We start from the raw sequence: 19,047 nt of genomic DNA, 5'->3' as shown, positions 1-19,047 counted from the left end.
ATTTACTCCATGGAATTATTTAGTGGTGGTAACCTCAGCAGGAGCAGGCCAGTGGGAGATAGCATGCTGTCCCACTAAAGGAGAGAAACTGGAAGTGACAGGAAGCTGAGAGCAGAGCCTATGACAAAGGAAGTGAAGACAGCAGTAGACACAGGTTCAGGTGTGAGAGAGGGCCCTGCCTACCAGAGAATGTGGTTAATGTTTCCCAAAACAGGCAACATGTGGTGGCAACAGAGGAATTTCCTCTGTGGTTAGACGCCTACACTGGTATGAGCTGTCACTTACTAAGCATGGACAATTTGTTAATGCTCTGCTAAATGCTTTCTATATAATAATTCAAATAGTCGTAGGTAGTCTTTAAAGTAATTGCCACTGTCATTCATAGATGAAGAAACAGAGGCTCAAGGAAGTGAAGAGTGTTTGCTGGAAGGCTCACCTTTTTAAGAGCAGACCACCTACACAGTACACAGGCCCCGGCCAAGCACACAGGAGTCTGCTGCTCTGGATGTCATTGTCACCACCCTCAAACGACTGCCCTGGAGACATGAGGCAACAGCAACCTCAGTAAAGTGGAGCAGGCCAGTCTAGCATTTATAAGAAGGAGTGAAGAAAATGAAAGACAAAAAGATTTTTAAAAAACAAAAATAGAGACTGCTTTTACTTGTGGATATATTAAAACGGAATATATCAGAAGGTTTATGAGGCTCCAAATAGCCACAGTTTGAGAATTGCAACCATGGATAATTTAAATTACTTAATGAGGAAACGTTGTTATATTTAAAGAAATCTGTGTACAAGAAACATTCTGATGAACTCATACTTTATAGTACCTATGATAGGGTGTGTGTGTGTGTGTGTGTGTGCACGTGTGTGTGTGTGTGTTTTATGTATGCGTGTATATATATGGAAGGAGGCCGCCTATTAGAAAGATGCAGTAATTTTTTAAAAACACACACAAAAAATCTTTTAAAAATAAATAAGCATGGCTAATTCATCCTAAAAATTAGGTGCAAAAAATTAATTAATCACTAATTAAGTATTCCTGGAGCATTTAGCAGGTGTGAGACACTGATCTGGTCCCAAGGGACCGAGAGGTAGAACATGATGGCAACCTGGTGACGACACAGAGTGGCACCAGGAAATAACATCACAAGATGAGACCTAGGATCAAAGCAAAACTCATGAGGGGAGCGGGTCCCAGGACAAAGTCCAAGTCAGAAAGACTTTAAACCTAGGTGATGTTTGAGCTGGGTGGTGAATGGCAATCAGGAGTCCTCCTGGTGAAGGACAAAGACGATACTGCAGGGAAAGTCAGTGGCAAAATGACAACATGGAATTGGGCAAGAAACTCACAATTTGTACAGGGAACCGTGCGTGTCCACGGGTGGAAGCTGGATGTGGCAGGTGTGGGGAATGACAGGGGCTGGAGCACGGAGGTACCTGAGAAGTGTGGACTCTTTCGAAGGCCAGAGGGGCCCGTGAAGGGACATGTCAATGCTCCTTTCAGAAAGGTCCAGGAAGCAAGGAGACCATGGGGACAGCTAGCGAAGTGCCAGGTGAGGGAAAGTGGGGGACAGACTTGGCTGAAGACAGGCAGGCTAAGGCACACGGGAAGCAGGACCAGCAGGACAGAGTGGCTGGGCTTGGAAAAGGAATCTGCAGACATGGGAGTTTTAAGCTAGGTTTGGAGAAAGAAAAACAAAGACAAACAAAACAAAATACAACTAAACAAGAGCCTCCATTGGGGGCTGACTCTGTAATGCTGACAGACGAATGAAAGACACTGAGACTCCACAGGTCCCAGTCTACTTGGCCTTCTCCCACAGAGGGACCACTTCCAAACTGGAAGGAGGAGACTTCATTAGAAGGAAATCGCAGCCCAAGGGAGGTTAGAAAAGAGGACCGGCTATCTCGTACCATCACTGACTGTGCTCTTGCAGCAGCCGGATTCTGCCAGGAGCTACTGAAAGCGGGTCCAGACAGCATGGAAAATGCAAGAGCAGAGAGAGGTAGGTACCTTCATCTCCCACTTTCTCTTTCCTTGCTTCCCGCACACTAAGCATAACAAAACCATGTGGTTGTCATCTTACTTCCCATGTGCCAGTCACTCTGCTGCCTGCAGCTCCTTTTGCAGGGAAGTGACTCTTCAAATTCTGAGACTCAGCTAAAGCAGATGCCTTTGTCTGACTCTTCCTGATACAAACAGTAACACTCGCTTACTTTCTTCTCTCCGCCCCCTCTGCTCCCTTTAGAGATTCCTATCGGGCACATGTAATCCCGTATTGCATGTTTTTATTTGCATTCTGTTACCTCTCCTAGATTATCAGCAAAGCCAGTCATTCTAGAAACACTGAACGTATCCTGTGTGCCTGGCACCATGACTGGCCCCGGGAAACCTGTGAGGCACAGCTACCACCTTTGTGATGCCTGGAGTTGAGTCAGGGGAGGCAGATGTCACACAAACAATTGCACAGTTAACTGATGAAATGCAATCATAAAAAAGTGCTTCAAATATAAATATAGGACTTATAAAAATCTAGAAAAAGGTCTTATTTTCCCTTAATTCCCTAGAGGCTTGCAGGATGTTTGGGATCCAAGGTGCTAAATGAATTTTGTCAAGTGAATGAATAAATAAGTAAATGAATTAATGAATGAATTAATTAACATGCTGATTTTTCCAAAATGGTAAACCTTTAAGTCTTACGAAATTACAGAGTGTAAGATTTCTACGCATCTTCAGCAACATAGTCAACTGGACTTTTGAGAAAAAGATTTCTAAGTCCATAAAAACAAAATTAGTTTCCTAGAAACTAAAATGGGTTTAACAACAAGTAATTCCAGATGGACCAGGTCGCCTCAGCGGAGAGGATGAGGCTGGACTGACTTAGTATCCACCCTTTTGACAGATATGTCTGGAATGACTGTTTGCGCCTGTGAGGAGCTGGCCCTTTGCAGACAAGGCTCCTGGGCTCATGGCACAAATGCTAGTGCAGGGACTCGGGGAGGTGAGTGACAAACAGGGAAGCAGCAACAAACCTGTGAGATCACGGTCTGTGGTAGGCACCACAAAGTGATGAAAATATGTCATCAAACCATGGGCTAGTGGGTGCGCAGGAGGTAAGACAGGGGGCTTTAGAGGGCCCCTCAGGATGGACTTCTCCGAACAGGTGACAGGAGAATAAAGAATCCCATTGGCAGAAGGAGCCCACCACGTAAATTCTGGGAAAGATTGTTCCATGCAGATATTTACTTGCCAGTGAGTAGCCTCAGTCTCATTTTAAGTATAGCAGGAAGGGGATGATATGCTTTTATTTCTTCTTTGTAAAGAATATTTTGGAGACTGCAAAAAAAGAAAAAACGGGTTTGGGGAAATTGTGGTGTGGAAGCAGGGATTCCAGGTAGGAAGGAGGCTACTTAAAAAGAATAAAAAACAAAGTTATTTCAGTAGGTCAGATATACTCATAATTAGGAGATTTCTGCATCTAATTTCTCAATGCATACTGCATAATTTTCCAGAGTCAAATCATGTAAGCAGCAAAGTGGTTTTATGTTTCTTTTCTGGAAAAAAATAGTGCAATATAAAATACTTAATAAAAATGACTTTAATAGCAAAAAAAAAAAAAACGCGAGGTGAGGACTGACGGAGGCATCTGTGATTTGGAGGAAGGAACTGGCAGAACTACTGGGAACTGTGGATAAACTGCACAGAACAAGAGGGCATAGAAAGTGGGGAGCTTCCTGGGGTTTTGCTTAGGCAAGAGGACAGACAGTGGTGTCACTTACCAAGACAGGGGCACGCGAAGGAGCAGGTTGTTAAGGGTACTGGTAACCAAGAGTTCCATTTTTCTATGTAAATCTGAGATATCTGTTACACCTTCAAGGGGAAATATCAAGTAGGCAATTGTATATGTCATTCTAGAAGTCAGGCCAGGAGATGCAGATTGGGAGTGACCAGCATGTAGACGGTGTATAAATTCACAGAACTCTATAAATTTATCAAAGCATGGGCTGTAGATGGAAAGTAGTAGAAGGCCTGAGATGGGGCCCTGGGAAGGAGTAGGGTTAACAAGTGAGTTAGGAGGAAAAGCGATGGCTATTTGAACTGAATACTGCTGAGAGGCTGAGTGAAGTACCCACTGGATTTGGCTTCATGGAGGTCACGGTGATCTTGATTGAAGTATTTTCCCTAGAACATTCTGAATCAGTCAAAGATCCCCCAGAGAAACAGGACCAGAAGGATGTGTATTATATAAGCAGATATATTAAGAGATTTAGTGTAAGGAAGAGCGTATGCGATTGCGGGCTGGCTGAACAAGTTTGAGACCCACAGGGCAGGTTGTCAGGAAGGAGCTGAAGCTGCAGTCCACAGGTAGAATCAGAGAAATCTCAATTTTCCTCCTGAAACATTTCCACTGATTGAATTAGTCCCACCCAGATTATTAGGATAATCTCCTTTACTTCAAGTCAAAGATTGTAGGCATCAACCGCATCACAGCAACACCTAGATCAGTGTTTGGCTGGATAACTGGGGACCATAGCCTGGCCTACCCGACACATTAAATTAGTCATCAGGTGTCCAAAATTGATTGGAATCAGTTGCAGTGTGAAGGGAGGTGAGCAGGTGGAGACAACAATTAAAGACAAGTTTTAGAGAGAAGCCATTCTGGGAAGAGGAGAGGAGAGGTAGCTGCTCAATAGGGCATAGAGTTTTTGGTGGTGGTGGTGGTGGTAGTGGTGGTTTTTGGTAGCGTATGCAGCAAAGTTTTATGTTTATAGGAACAATCCAATAAAAAAGTGGATATGATAATGCCGAAAGGGAGGATCGGATTCAGAAGACGTGCTGTGGTGTTGGTTTTAGATAGGAGCTGAGAGATGTGTTCCCCACCCACCCCAAGGAAAAAGAAGCGTCAGAGCTAGCGCTTGGAGACCACAGAGCGCCTGCTTGGAGTTCACCCCAGAAGTGCGTCCTGCGTCCAGCACTCCCCAAGGTGAGTAACTTCCCACCGCCAGCAAGGTCGACCTGAAGGCAATTCATCCCCTTAAAGGAAGTGGTAGACCTGGATCCTACAGGGGGCGAGGTAGAACTCGAGTATCTCAGTCAGGAGTTCTTAGGTTGGTCCAGAATTAAGCTTTCCCAGATCTGTGACCCTCCTAACACTGTGGAAACCGTGCCTGCGATCGTGGGCCTTGTTTTCTGAGGAGAGGGTCCCCTGTTGCTGTCAGACTCTCAAGGGGGTTCACCAGCAGAAAATGTTAAACACGCTGCTCACAGGTGTCTTTCCACCCTGCAGTCTATGATGGAACCGATGCCATGACTCCTCTTTCTGTGCAAGCAGACTGTGGGTGAGCAACAGGCACGCGAGGCAGTATCAACTGACCAGACTGGGAGGAAACGAAAGTATGAGGAAATGTTAAAGAGTAATAGGATTTTCGGGCCAAAATGGAAGGCTGGCATAATGATATATATAAATGAGCTTTTTCATGTCAGCATAAAAGCTTCCTGCTGTATTTAAAAATAAACCTCTGAGCAGTGAAAATTGGTTATTAAAGGAGAGGTAATAAGAGAGTCAGGATTCCCCAGAGGTCCTGGGATAGGAAGCGTATACCCTTGCAGGAATTCTGTGCCTTATGATACAAAGCTTAGAGTAGAAGACAATCCCTCCTGAGCCCAATGGTTTGTTGATGCATCTGTTGTAAAATACATGTTTTGAAAGTGCTTATTCAAGATTAATACCATCATCTCACCAGTGAATGCCCTCCTGCAGGACTTTATTTTTAGCAGACATTCTATGTCCACAGCTTACCTGAAGAGTTTTTTAATATTCAACTTTTTGGGTCCCCCTTCTCAGAAATCATAACCTAGTATGTATGGGATGGAGCTGGGGAAACACATCTTTTAAAAGAACACTTCACATGATCCTGATGCAGGCATTCAGTTGATCTCACTATGGAAAACAGTGGCATATCAACCATTAGGCACTCCTGTAACCAAAAATAGACATCTCCTAAACTAATGTAGATGAAAGTATTAGCGATCAAAAGTGTTGACACATCAGGGATCATTGAGTTTTAGCATATAAGAATGTCGCTGCTTATGGCAGAAAAACAATTTATTGTGATTCAATTTAAGGTCTCAGTACAAAGCCTACAGGGAGAATTATAGGGGTGGCAACTTTCCCTGAATAATCTTGACTGCCAGTTCTACCCATGCTCACAAGTTTCCTTATGTGTAAGATAGAGCTCTACTTTCAAATGCAGCACAAACAATTCACAGATGAAGGGGTGGAGGGCGTAATTACAAGATGGAAGCTTCCCATGAGTTACACTGGGTTAAAATGTTCTTTCTCCTCCTCTTCTGGAACAAGTCAAGAAGGAGAAATTTTTTCCCTTGTGACTCTGGGGTGGTAGGGAGAAGACTTTATAATACCTCACCCCAATTCTGGGGAAGAACTGAGCTTAAATTTTTCTTTTATTGCTAAGGACAAATGATTGCTCAAACCCCAAGAGTACTTAATTTTGAACTTTTATGTTACCACCTCCAAGTTTCTTCAGCCCTAAGTAGAAGAATTTTTCTACTTCTGGATTGAATTTCACAGTTTCAAATATAAGGCAGCATATGTAAAATATTAAAGTCTGGAAATAACCTTAACACAAGGTGATTATCATTCCCAGTACAACTAAACTGATATTCCGAGGACAGCGCCGCTCACAGGCAGCAGTGTTAATACTTACTGTAGGAACAGCCATAGACCTCGACCCTCATGCCGATTTTTCCACTTGGGTTCCACGCCAGGGGCACAAAGCGGACAAACCGGGCTCTCACCGCGTGCAGCAGCTTGTGGTGCACCACGCTGTCGGCATTCATGTTGCCTGCAAAGGTCTGCGGAGAAGAAGGGAGACCCAGTGAGCTCCATGACACAGGGAACACCAATGGAGATCCAGATATGTTGCTCCACAGTGTCCTTCTGAGGCAATCTTCAATTTCTCACCCAATTTGACTTGGGTGAAAACACTGCATCACATGTTGTTTTTTTCAGAAATAATGTACATTATTCTTTAAGAAACTCCCTTTTTTGAATTTTATGAAGAAAGCAATCCTAGCAAGTCATAAGACATGGCCCCTAAAAGCTTTACAAAGTTAATAATACAGTGAAGTTCTGATGTTCCTAATGCTCACAATCTCTGTGGAAGGGGAGGTGACTGACAGTCTGCTGAGAGAAGGAAAAGCTGTTACTGAGATAGTTGTTACCATTAATTGGGGCCAGTCACTGCACTAAGCACTCCCCATCACCATTATCACCATTTTGCAGATAAAAAAAAACAAAAAACAAACTGAAGCCTAGAGAGAGAAAGAGAGAAGGAAAAAAAAAATCTCTGAATCACGCAGGTGGCTAGTAACTGGTCTCCGATTTAGTTTTATTCCAAAGCCCATGTTCTTTCCACGGCCTCACACTCTTCAACGATTCCATTGTTGTCATGGGAGGGAGACAGTACAACCCAGATCTGTGTGTTGTTCATTTTCATATTTTCTTGTGAATTGTAAGCAAAGCAACACCCAGCTCAGGAGCTATTTCATCCACTAACATTATGCTTTACAGCTTTCATTTGGATGAATGATTTTGGGGGAATTTTTTTTTTTTTTCTGCAGTTGGAATCCAAAGGCTCACACCTAATCTTTTTTTATTGGGGTAATAAATACATAACAAAAATTTTGTCATTTTAATCATTTTAAAGAATATAATTCAGTGACATTAAGTATATTCACATTGTTGTGCAACCATCACCACCATCTATCCCCAGAACTTTTCCATCGTCCCAATCATATCTCTTCTTTGAGATGGGATGTCAGCTAGCACGCCAATTGTGAGTTATCATCCTCCTTCTTTCAGCCTCAAGTAATCAGGGATGGAGACTGCTTGCTGCTGCGCAATCATCACCAACCAGTGAAAAGATCCACTGCTCTCTCAAATGGCCAGAGTGAACACAAAGTAAGAGAATTCTGTCTATTTCATGGAATGTATCTTCAAAGACCCTAACCCTAACCTTGATTGTATTTTCACAACACCTGTGAATCTAGTGTGTCATGAATAATCTCTGACATTTCTACTACACAGAAAACACCCCCAAGCTATCAGCTCTAAAATTAGGGCAATTGATATAATTATTATCATGCATCATGAAGTGGCTTATAGAGAGGGAAGAAGCTCACTCTCTAGTGTGCAGCTACTCCTGGAGCAAAACTCTTATGTAAGAGGATGACTTGGTGGAGAATAATTTCTTGAGATTCAAATTCAACATTTCCACCCATGGTTTGGCTGTTTTCACCCAAACAAAGCATGATTTTATTTGGCAGCATTGCTCCCCCAAATGTCCTGCTCCCCACTGTAGCAGCTGGCATGGGTATGAAGCTGTCCTCTATCCCTTGCTCACCTAGACAGCACTCCTTCCTGTGGAGTTTAGTTCTTTCTTCAGATTTCCTGGTGTCTATGTCACTTTCATATGTGTGGGAAAAAAAGGGGAGGTGAGTTCTGGTGATTTCTCATTGTTTTAGGTAGAGTGAAGGGAGTTCATGTTTACCTACAGCCTCACTGGGGGGCTTTCCACTCGGCACTTTGACCTGATTATGTGCCACATCCCACCTCCCCAGGCACGTGAAGTCTGTGGATCTGTAGCATCATTTATCTAAACCAAACGTACAACAGAGACTATTCACACTGAAAGTGATTGGTTACCCCTTGTGGGTTCTGGGCAATTCATAGACTGAATATCTCTTAAAGCAATATTTAAAATCTGATTGTATACTCCAGATAGAAAAGTTTATTTTATGATGTGGCAATACTTTACATGAGTCTATCTCTCAACTCACATGTAGTGCGCTCTGATGAGAAGAAATCCTAGAGTCTCATTCAAAGAAGGCAGCATTCTGGCATGACTGTGTGGCACTAGGTAAGCACATAAATCTTTCTGTGTCACACTATTTCACAGTGTTACGGTCTCAGAGTCTCAAAGTCCTGCTATCTCAGAGCCATATTATTTACAGTTTCACAGTCCAAGCAGATCCCAGGTCTCACAGTTATGAGCTCTCAGTTTGCAACGCATGGCCCCCAGGTCCTCCTGGAGCTGGAAGCCTAAAATCACCACAAATATACTTAGTGCTAGAGGCACATTGAGTCTAAACAAAGCTGCAACCAGTCCTTCACCAAGGTCACCAGTAGATCGAAGACAGCCACTTAGCAATGCAGGGCACTGTGGGCTAGAATGAATAGCAAAGAAACATCTTCCTACTATATGTATTAAAGTCACCATTCTATCCAAAGCTATCTCAACTAGTGAACATAACATGTGAACAATAGGAATGACAACCAACTTCTTACAGAAACAATGGAGACCAAAAAAATGCTGAAAGTAGAAAACTGTCAACTTAGTATTCTATATCCAAAGTTGGGTCTCAGAAAACAATATCCCAAAATATGGCACTTTGACATGCTGAACTAAAGAAGCAGCCTCAATTCTCTCTGACCTCCCCTCCACCCCCTGTTCTTGCCTCTCAATCTTCTGTCACTCACAAAGCACAGGATGAGGCTATTCTCCTTCTCTATCTATAATAAGTATCAGAGCCACCAAAGAGGAATACAATTGCCTTTCATCCCTTCCCTAAAATTTCATTAATCAGAGAAGATTAAAACTCACATCACAGACAAAGAGACTGAAAATTAGACAACACACCTAGAGCCCAGACAAATTTTGTCTCTGCTCCTATTCAATTCCCCAAAAGAATTATTTAGTAACCACTGTCTGAGTATTGGGCACATTCTTTCTCCCCCAAAAGTCACTTATTACTCCTTGAAATGGCTACATTTTCCCCCATCTTCCCTTCCTCTAAGCAGAAGGGGACGTAAGCATCTAGATCTCGTCAAGGTACGTGGTGATCATTCTCCTGCGATGCCCCCATTCTTAAACATGTTGAATAAATTTATATGCCTTTCTCTCCTATTAATCTTCCTATTGTCAGTTCACTTTCAATGAACCTTTAGATGGCAGAGGGAAAGCATTACCTTGGCGCCTACACCAGCGAAAATAGCTTTCAAATATGAAGGAAAAATAAAATGGTTTCATTTAAACAAAAACTGATTTAATTTATTAGCTATGAAACTTCACTGCTAAGAAATGCTAAAAAAAAAAAAAAAGTTATACAAGCTTAAGAAATTGATGCCAGATAGAATTTTTAGCATATAGGGAGGAATGAGGAGCACTATTCATAATCACAGAGACACAGAATAAAGCACATGTCACATATATACACAATGGTATAATATTCAGCCATAAAAAAGAACTAAATTCTGTCATTCACAGCAATGTGGATGGAATTGCACGTCATGTTAAGTGAAGTAAACCACGCACAAAAAGACAAATATCACATTCTAACTCATATGTGGGAGCTAAAAAAGTGGATCTCATGGAAGGGGAGAGTAGAATGGTGGTTCCCAGAGACTGAGAAAGGATGATGGGCGGGGGAATGAAGAGTAGTTGGTTAATGGATACAAAAACACAGTGAGATACAAGGAGTAAGTTCTAATGTTCCACAGCACAGTAGGGTGACCATCATTAACAACAATGTATTACGTATTTCAAAATAGCTAGAAGAAATAATTTGAAATGTTTCCAAAACAAAGAAATGATAAATGCCCGAGGTGACGGGTGTCCTAAATACCCCGACTTAGTCATTACCCATTCTGGGCATGTAACAATGTAACATGTGGCACTCCACAAATATGTACAAATGTTATGAATCAATAAAAAAATAAAATGGGAAATATATGTATAAATATAAAACATTTTTGTTTCTTAAACATTTTAAAAGTCAATTCATAGTTTAAAGAAAAATAATACATTGTATTGTTTATAAGGTATGTAGAAGTGAAATATATGTCAAAAAAACATAAATGATGCAAAGTACAGTAAATGGAATTATACATGTGGGCAAAAAATCAAAAAGGATATAAAAGGTTGAAAGAACACTATTCAGTAAAATTGACCTAATTGATATTCATAGAATATTCCATTCAAGGACTGAAGAGTGTGCATTGTATTCAAGTGCACACAGCACATTCACTGAGCTCTCCACCATATACTACACAATAAAATAAGCCTCAATTGAAACCATACAGTTTGCTTTTTAACCATAATTAAATTAAATTAGTAATTGATAATAGGAAATTATCTAGAAAAACCTCAAGTGTTTGGAAGTTAATCAACACTTCTAAGTAACCCAACGTCAAAGGAGAAATCAAAATGGAAGTTAGAAAATAGTTTGAATTGCACGATGATAAAAAACACTATATCAAAATTTGTGGGACACAGTCAGAGAAAATCTTAGAAGAAAATGGATGGCATCCGTGCTGTGTATATAAGAAAAATATAAAATTAAAGATCTAATTTTCTACTCCCATAAGCTAGCAAAAGAGTAGATTAAATTTGGAATATTAATAAATTGGAAGACTACTCAGCAACTAGAAGTAACCAAGTACTGATCCCTGCAGCAGCACATTAGTTGACCAAAATAAGCCAGCCATAGAGAGTGCATACGGCATGATTCCCCACATATAAAATTCTTGAACAGGCAGAACTAAGCTCTGAAGACGGAAATCGGATTAGTACTTTTCTTGACGGTATGAGGCAGAGAATGACTGCAAAGAACCTTCATCAACTCATTTGGTCATAGCATCCCTGCGAGGTAGACAATCTGTATTATCTTCATCTTAAAGACAAGAAAACCTAATTTTGGAAAGATTAAGCGAGATCCTAACTCATAAATAAAGTCATAAGTCAAGAAATTATCAGAATTGGGACTAGACTATAGAGATTCTGATGGAAGTCCAGTAACCCTTTTGCTTCACTCCATTGTCACCGCCATATGTAAGCTGAGTCAGGTTTCTGCAATACATAATCACCATGGCTGCAATCATAGCCAGCGTTTTCAAGGTCCTCCTCCATGCCAGCCATGTGCTAGTTCTTTGCATATGTCAGTTCACTTTGTCCCACTTATCATCAAGGAAGGCTTTAGCCAACTGTCTCACTAACTGAGACCCTCCCCCTCCCACACACACACATTTAACCCTTCTGACTCTGCGATCCATCCTACAATTGTGTGGTCAGTTGATATAGTATCCCCCCCTCACCAAGGAGACCCTGGGACTCAAGAGAGGTTAATGTTATGAACACACTGCAAAATCAGTGCAGGTCAGTTGCATGTCCAATTCTGAGAGATATTATTAATAGATACACTACTACTCAGAAGTGTGTTTTTGTTTTTTTGCTTTTTCTCCCCAACCCCACCTCGGGTAGAATTATATTGAATTTGGGCACAGGCCTTATACAGTTATGCGATCAATGTTATTATAGTTATTACTATTACATATTATGTCTATGCTTCTTAACGAAGCTGTTCATTGATTTCACCCCCGTGCAGGAACATGGTGCAGGAGTGTGTCTTTCTTTCCCTATAATTAAAGAACTTGTGGCTCAGAGAAGTTAAGTTCCTTGTAAGGTCACAGAGATAGAGAACTCAATCTCCCATATTCTTCTTCAGAGACCTCTCCACCACATATGGCCTAAATATTATAAAGAAAAATAAGCACATAGGTAGGAGATCACAGAAGGGGCTTACTGAGGATTAAGCAAGCAGGAGGCTGTACAAGAAATTGACGAAAGGCACATGCCAACGTCAGCATCCAGCTCCCTCCCCTGTGCCACTCCCTTGTTTCTCGATATTAAACCCATTTGGATTCATGAGCAGAAGAACCTGTGGTCATCCTGAAGGTGCTGCTGCCCTTGCCCGGCGCAGCCTGCAGGTAATGGAAGGGCACGAGCTGTGAGGCTAAGCCGGGGGTCGGCGCTAAGACTGGTCAGTGGGAGTGGGTGGGTCTGAGTGAGCTGCCACCAGAGCCGCTCATTTAGATCCAGTGAATGCTCTGTGTTCAGCCACCCCACACTGATGACTTTGGCAGTGAGATCATAGGCCTCCGGGTGCCACCAGGCAGATGTTATTAATTTGCCTAACTATAGTCCATGCAAGAAATAACAGATACAATAACCAAATCCCACACAGTGACCTTGACAGGGAATGTCGGGAATTCTCAGGAAGACTCCATTTCAGGTCTTGTGCTCTGCCAAACACACATGCTGCCTAGCGGGGCTGTTTTAGGAGAAGCAGTAGAGTGGGAGAGAAAAGAGATGAGCTCTGGGTGCTAATCTTAATAAGCCTGCTGATTCGCTGTGTCGCCCACAACAGGGCACGTGGACTGTAATTGCTCTGGGGATATAGGTTATATCTCATTTTAAACTGCAATGTCCAGACCGGTGCATGGAACACAGTATTTCTTAAAGGTATGTTGAAACAGATTAGTAACCTGAACCAAATTTGTTTCAAAATCAGTGAATTTACAAACAGCAACTTAATGTTGCTCACACCGTTATTAGAGATTCACAGAAGGACTCAGTAAACAGATGAACAAAGGTACACAAATAACTCTTATAAATCTCAGTTTTCCTCATCAAGAAAATGGTGAAAATAAAATCTCCCGGGAAGTTGTGAATCTTACCTCCAATACGTATGTAAATGCTATGAACTTGATAGGTTCTTACCGACATGAACAATACTCTTGCAGAGAGAGAGGGAGGGAGGGAGAGAGGCAGGTTCCAATAGGAAATCCTTGTGGAAATATCTCTGTGTGAGCAGTATTCTGCAGCAGTGACCTATTGATACCCTCAGCCCCATGCAAGACATGTATCAATTATGCTTAAATGTTCTGAATGATGCTCAAAGAGTTTTCCCCCAAAAGGAGTGCAAACTAAAGCTCAGGAGGGGCTAGCAGCCCAGAGCTAATTAGAAATGCATTTTCTTTTATTTAAGAGGGTACATTTGAACAAACTGCTATTCAATGTATGTGCAGATATGGATTCCCGACAAGCATTTATAGGGAAAAAAAAATGAGAGATAGGTGTTAGGCACTGGCTACTGTTGGTAGCTGAGAAGAACTCTGAAGTGATAGATTTTAGGAGGTTAAAATAGAATCAAACTGTTGAATTCTCCCTCTTTTCCTAATCTTTCTTGCCCATTATATTATTATAAGTGCATATACGTGTATCTGCTTATCATTTCATAGAAACAGCTATTTGATTAGAAGACCACTCAGAAATTGATTGCTGTGTAAGAATCTAATTGTATCCTAACAGTTGGCAAGAGAGAACGAATGATCCACGCCACTCACCACCCTGCCTCCTTTGCCTGGTTATGGCCTCCAGCGCAGAGGAAAAACACAAGGACTTCAGACAACAGTGGAGAAAAACTGTCATTCCCATCTGATCCTCACCACAGGTTGAGTGATCCTGGGCTTATGGAGCCCCCTTCAGTTGGAGCTGTGCTGGCGACAGCCCTGTGCTCGTGTTCCATTCCCTTCTCATAGAAGTCACTGCCAGCTGTGTGCTCTTACTCCACTGGGGCTGTGTAACGCCACCACGGAACATATGCTTGCTTACTCCTCTGTCCCTGGCAGTAGAAATGCCCCTTAGCAGGTACTGGTGCTTCTTCATTCCCAGTCCAGCCCTGGTGCAACCTTTCTGACACGTGTGCTACTTGCAGCCAGTGGCCAACTTGCCATTTCATCCTCTTCTCTCTGTTCTGACCTCAGCTGTCAGCCATTCTCCTGCAATGTGGTGTGGCCACTTCAGAAAATGAAATCCAAAGTGAGGTCCTAATATCAGTCACCTTGTTATTCATTTACCCATATGAAAGTCATTTCTGATATAAACCTTATCAGATATAAAGTCTCCAAACACACTGAGGGAACCCCATCCTAACTCATCACATATATCCCTTTCCATTCCCAGTGGTGGGGTGTAATCAATTGCCAGCAGAAGTGGCTTAGAACCCACAACGACCATGGTGGGTAATGTCTTCAATTCAGTGACTCTCCCAAGGGAGGTGCCGGTGTTGTCAGCCCCAGGCAGAAAAATTCAGCTTCCCGTAGTTGGAACAGCCCATGGTCAGGGAGCACCTGCGTCTCTACCGCAACTCCCCCCATCAAAGTGACTAGTTCTATGTCCTATTTTCTCAACGTTCTTCTAGTTTGATGAACCAGCATACTCCCCTATAAACTATTTGCATTAAAACTTAATCAATAACTTAAGCAAAAATTGAACTCGTTGAATGTCATGAATTATAAGCACCAAGAAAGGGAACTGATAAAGTTATTTTAAAGTAGAATTTGAAGAATGCTCACATTGCCATTGGCTTCTGCCTGTTTATAGCTTTAACAACCAATCGTCATTGATTTGGAAAGAACCTTCTGAATGAAATTGCTCAAAATTCTTCCTAGACCAATAAAAAACCTTACATACATAAGCAGTCTATCAGATTCCCTATGACAATGACTGTAAATATTTGGGTCACTTATTACTAGAAAATAAAATATGACCAACTAATACAGAAATCATATATATCAAGCTAGAGCCAAACAGCAACATGGCTTTGTCTCCCACTGGCTTGGATGATGAAGACCACTAATTATTCTTAAAGGCATTATGTATATAAAGATAAATATTTGTGCAATGAATGAGTGCAGACATATTTCGCCAAACTCCTCCATTTCTATTGCTGTGCTAGTTCTGAAGTTCCGGAGTTTGTGTGACTTCTGCTGTGCTAAGTATAAGGGATAATAAAGTGACTGTTGACAACAGTATCATGTATTTGTTTCTATCTCTGCGCTGAGAGAGTGAACACCAACATGTATGGCAGCTGCACCATATGGCGCACGCCTGGAAAAGACTGAAATAACCGTTTAGCAAAATCCCACTTTTCACATTCCACTAAGGGAAAAAGAAACAATGCCTTTGCCCTTTGGAAAAATAAATAGAAAGCTTTTTTACTTTCTCGCCGACGAAGTCGCGAACTAGAGCATGGGAGTTGGCAGCAGGGCCTGACCTTCCATTAGAGCAACTGGAGTTAAGGAGAGATGTTGCAGCAAGGCCTAAGCCCCGAGCTAGAAAAGAAATAACCGACATGTGCGGGGTAAAGCCCTAGGGCAAAGGACAAAATGGAAACCAAGATGCAAAGACATCTAGGCTGCGGGCTCCCTTCTGTGCTTGCGGGCACAGCAATGGCTTTAGCAGGTCATCTCGGCACATTTTTCCCCTTCCCAGCACCATCTATCTCTTTTTTTTCTGCTTAATTTTCCTTCCTACACTTATCACCACCTGACAAAATAAATACACATATGGGCCTGCGTGTGTGAGTGTGTGTGTGTGTGTGTGTGCATGTATTCATTCATTTGCCTGTCTCCTTGCCATGACACTGAAGCTTCGTGGGAGCAGACTCTTCTCCTAGAATCTCAAGAGAAAGAGGAAGCCCATAAATATTTGTTTAATGAATGGAGGAATGCTATGCAGCATTTGTTTCCCTACTTTTTTCATCATAAAACCCTGTGATTTTATCGTGGTGCATCTTGAGGAAATAGTGCTCCGCAGAAATGCAAACATAATGTCGTAACAGAAGAACTTCTGTTCATAGCTTTTGATAGAAAAACAAAGGATGAGAGTTTTAAGAATTTTTTTCAATGAAACATCATGAGTTTAAGGGGGAACTGGAATGATATTACAGTTTGGAGCTCTTTCTACCACCACCACTGACTTTAGGGCTCTTAATACTCAGACTAGAGTGCTTCAGAGAGGAAAATAAAGTTTCAGTGTGCAAGGTTTAATAAACCCTGTGCTTCACAGCCTATGGGAAACTGCTGAGGGAATGTATCCAGAGGAGTCCGTGGACGGCACAGGCTGTTCATATTTCTTCCTCACGGCGCTTGGTGCCTCTGCGGATTGGCATGTCAACCACAGCTCCCCAGACGGAGGGTTCTGGGTCCTGCTGCCCCTTCTGTTTAGCTGACCAGAGAACTGAGGCTGGCGCTATTTTGCGAGGACCAAATGATGACTAAAAGGTTCTAGGACTCTCTTATCCTTATTTCCTCCCCAGAGCTGTTCAGGCTCCAGGTATCAGTGTCTACACCGGGAGATAAGCCCCAAAGCACCTGTCCTGTAGTCGATTTTCTCCAAAGATAATTTGACTTCTCTGAATGAGAACCTTTGAGGAGACAGCAGATTCTCACTGAAAAGGGAAACATTACAGTAGACACCACGTGTCTTTCTTTTTTTTCTTTTTCATTCATTTTCCTGAGATCTGGATCTCAAACTAGCACCCTACAGAGAAGATATAAGCTCAGTGTCAGCCTTTGGCAAAACCATATAATAGACCAAGTTTATCGTGATCTCCACCTTCACTCCTGTTCCATTTCTGCTCTTAGCTGACTTTCAAGTTTTTTTTTTTTTTTCTGTTAAATTGTACGTGATTCAACCAATGGCCCTTCCTAAGGAAAGTGAGCATGTGAGTTTTTAAAAGGGACACTTGAAACACAAGAGATGAAAGAAGAAAGGGAAGAAGGAAGAAACATTTCACATGCTAAAGAAATTAATTTCTGATGCTAGTTTGGTTGACAAGTGGAGGCAGAATCCCTGGATATTAGTTGCAAGTCCTGAGGTCTGAGACCTGAGTAAATACAGATCTACATAAATACCTGGCCCATGGTTCACCCCCCTTCATTTCCACCACCACCTTCCGCATCTCCTTCCTTGATTACAGCAACAGCCTCCCAGCAAGCATTCCACCTCCAGCGTTATTCCCATCTCATCAACCTGACAAGAGAGTTCATTACCTTTAAGGTCAAGAACGATAAGGCCCTCTGCTTTCCAAACCTTCTCCTGCTGCATCTTTCCTCACTATGTTTCTTCTGCCATATCAAACATTAGAGATCCCCTCAAACACTAAACAGGACAGCAAACTCATTCCTTAAGTGTCTTCTCCACTGTGCTCTTCCCCACCCCCTTTGTTCAAGCTGACAGCACTCTCCTTGTCATCCCCATGGTCTCTTCTGTCATGGCAACACATCAACAAAAATGTCCGTGTTCAGGTTGGCTTCCTCTCCCAGACGGCACGCACCTTGAGGGCCACTGCCCTGATTCCTTTTTGTGTCCCTAGCACCTGCACAAGTGACAGCACACAGAAGGTGGGGAATGCTTGTTTGTCCCCATGAATTCAATGGAACTTTAGATAAACTGCAGTACAAAGAAAGGAGGGGACATCACTAGAGGAAATTTCTGGTTGTCCACTATCATCAAGCACAAGAAAATGTAAACCTTTGGTCTAATCCTGTTATCATGAAATCATTTCCTTTGAACTCAAGATGAACGTGAAAGCTGATGCCAGTGTTTTGCTGATGCCTCTATGAAGATACTGACTTTTTCATTCTTCATTTCACTGACTATCCCTAGATCTCCCTTGAGAAGTGTCACTGGATCATTGGCTGCATGATGCAGGATGAAACTCATGGGCTTTGAAGGAAGGTACCCTTGAAAATCACCTCCAACTATTATTTAATATACAGCTTTAGGCCATTCATATCATCTTTCAGAATCTTGGTGTCTTCATCTATTAAACGGAGATAACAATGTCATACGAAATGAATCGTATATATTAGACAGTCACATGTTTATTTATTTCCTAGAGTAACATAACATAGTGGTAGTCACCTCAAAATACAACTTGGTGGAAGGTATTATAAACTGAATGTTTGTGTCCCCCAAAATTCATATATTGAAATCTTAACCCCCAATGTCATGGTATTAGGAGGTGGAGCTTTTGAGAAGTAATTAGTGTGTAAGGATGGATTCCCCCATGATAGGATTAGTGTCCTGACAAGGAAGAGAGCCAGCTCTCTCTCCCTTGGCTCTGCACCGTGTGAAGATGCAATGAGAAGACAGCTATCTGCACACCAGGGTGCCGGCCCTTGCCAGACACTGGATCTTCCAGCATCTTGACCATGGACTTCCCAGCCTCCAGAACTGTGAGTAATAGATTTCTGCTGTTTAAGTGTATTGCAAACTTGTCATAGCAGCCCAAACTGACTAAAACAGAAGGTCTTTAGAATTGCCAACCTGCAC

The 19,047-nt window shown here is 42.1% G+C and overlaps 1 protein-coding gene across 2 annotated transcripts in view; it reads right to left on the bottom strand.

The window, feature by feature from the left end:
- Window positions 1-19,047, bottom strand: part of CNTNAP5 (contactin associated protein family member 5) — a 770,280-nt gene that overhangs the window by 422,554 nt on the left and 328,679 nt on the right. For both annotated transcript variants that reach the window (XM_069473762.1, XM_069473772.1), the window contains exon 4: window positions 6,733-6,880. In XM_069473762.1, coding sequence (XP_069329863.1) covers window positions 6,733-6,880 — 148 coding nt within the window. The remainder of the gene's footprint in view (window positions 1-6,732; window positions 6,881-19,047) is intronic.

The sequence above is a fragment of the Eulemur rufifrons genome, chromosome 1 (assembly GCF_041146395.1).
Source record: "Eulemur rufifrons isolate Redbay chromosome 1, OSU_ERuf_1, whole genome shotgun sequence".
NCBI classification, from domain to species: Eukaryota; Metazoa; Chordata; class Mammalia; order Primates; family Lemuridae; genus Eulemur; species Eulemur rufifrons.
Note: the sequence above shows the minus strand (reverse complement) of the source record. Positions and strands in the feature narration are given on the sequence as shown.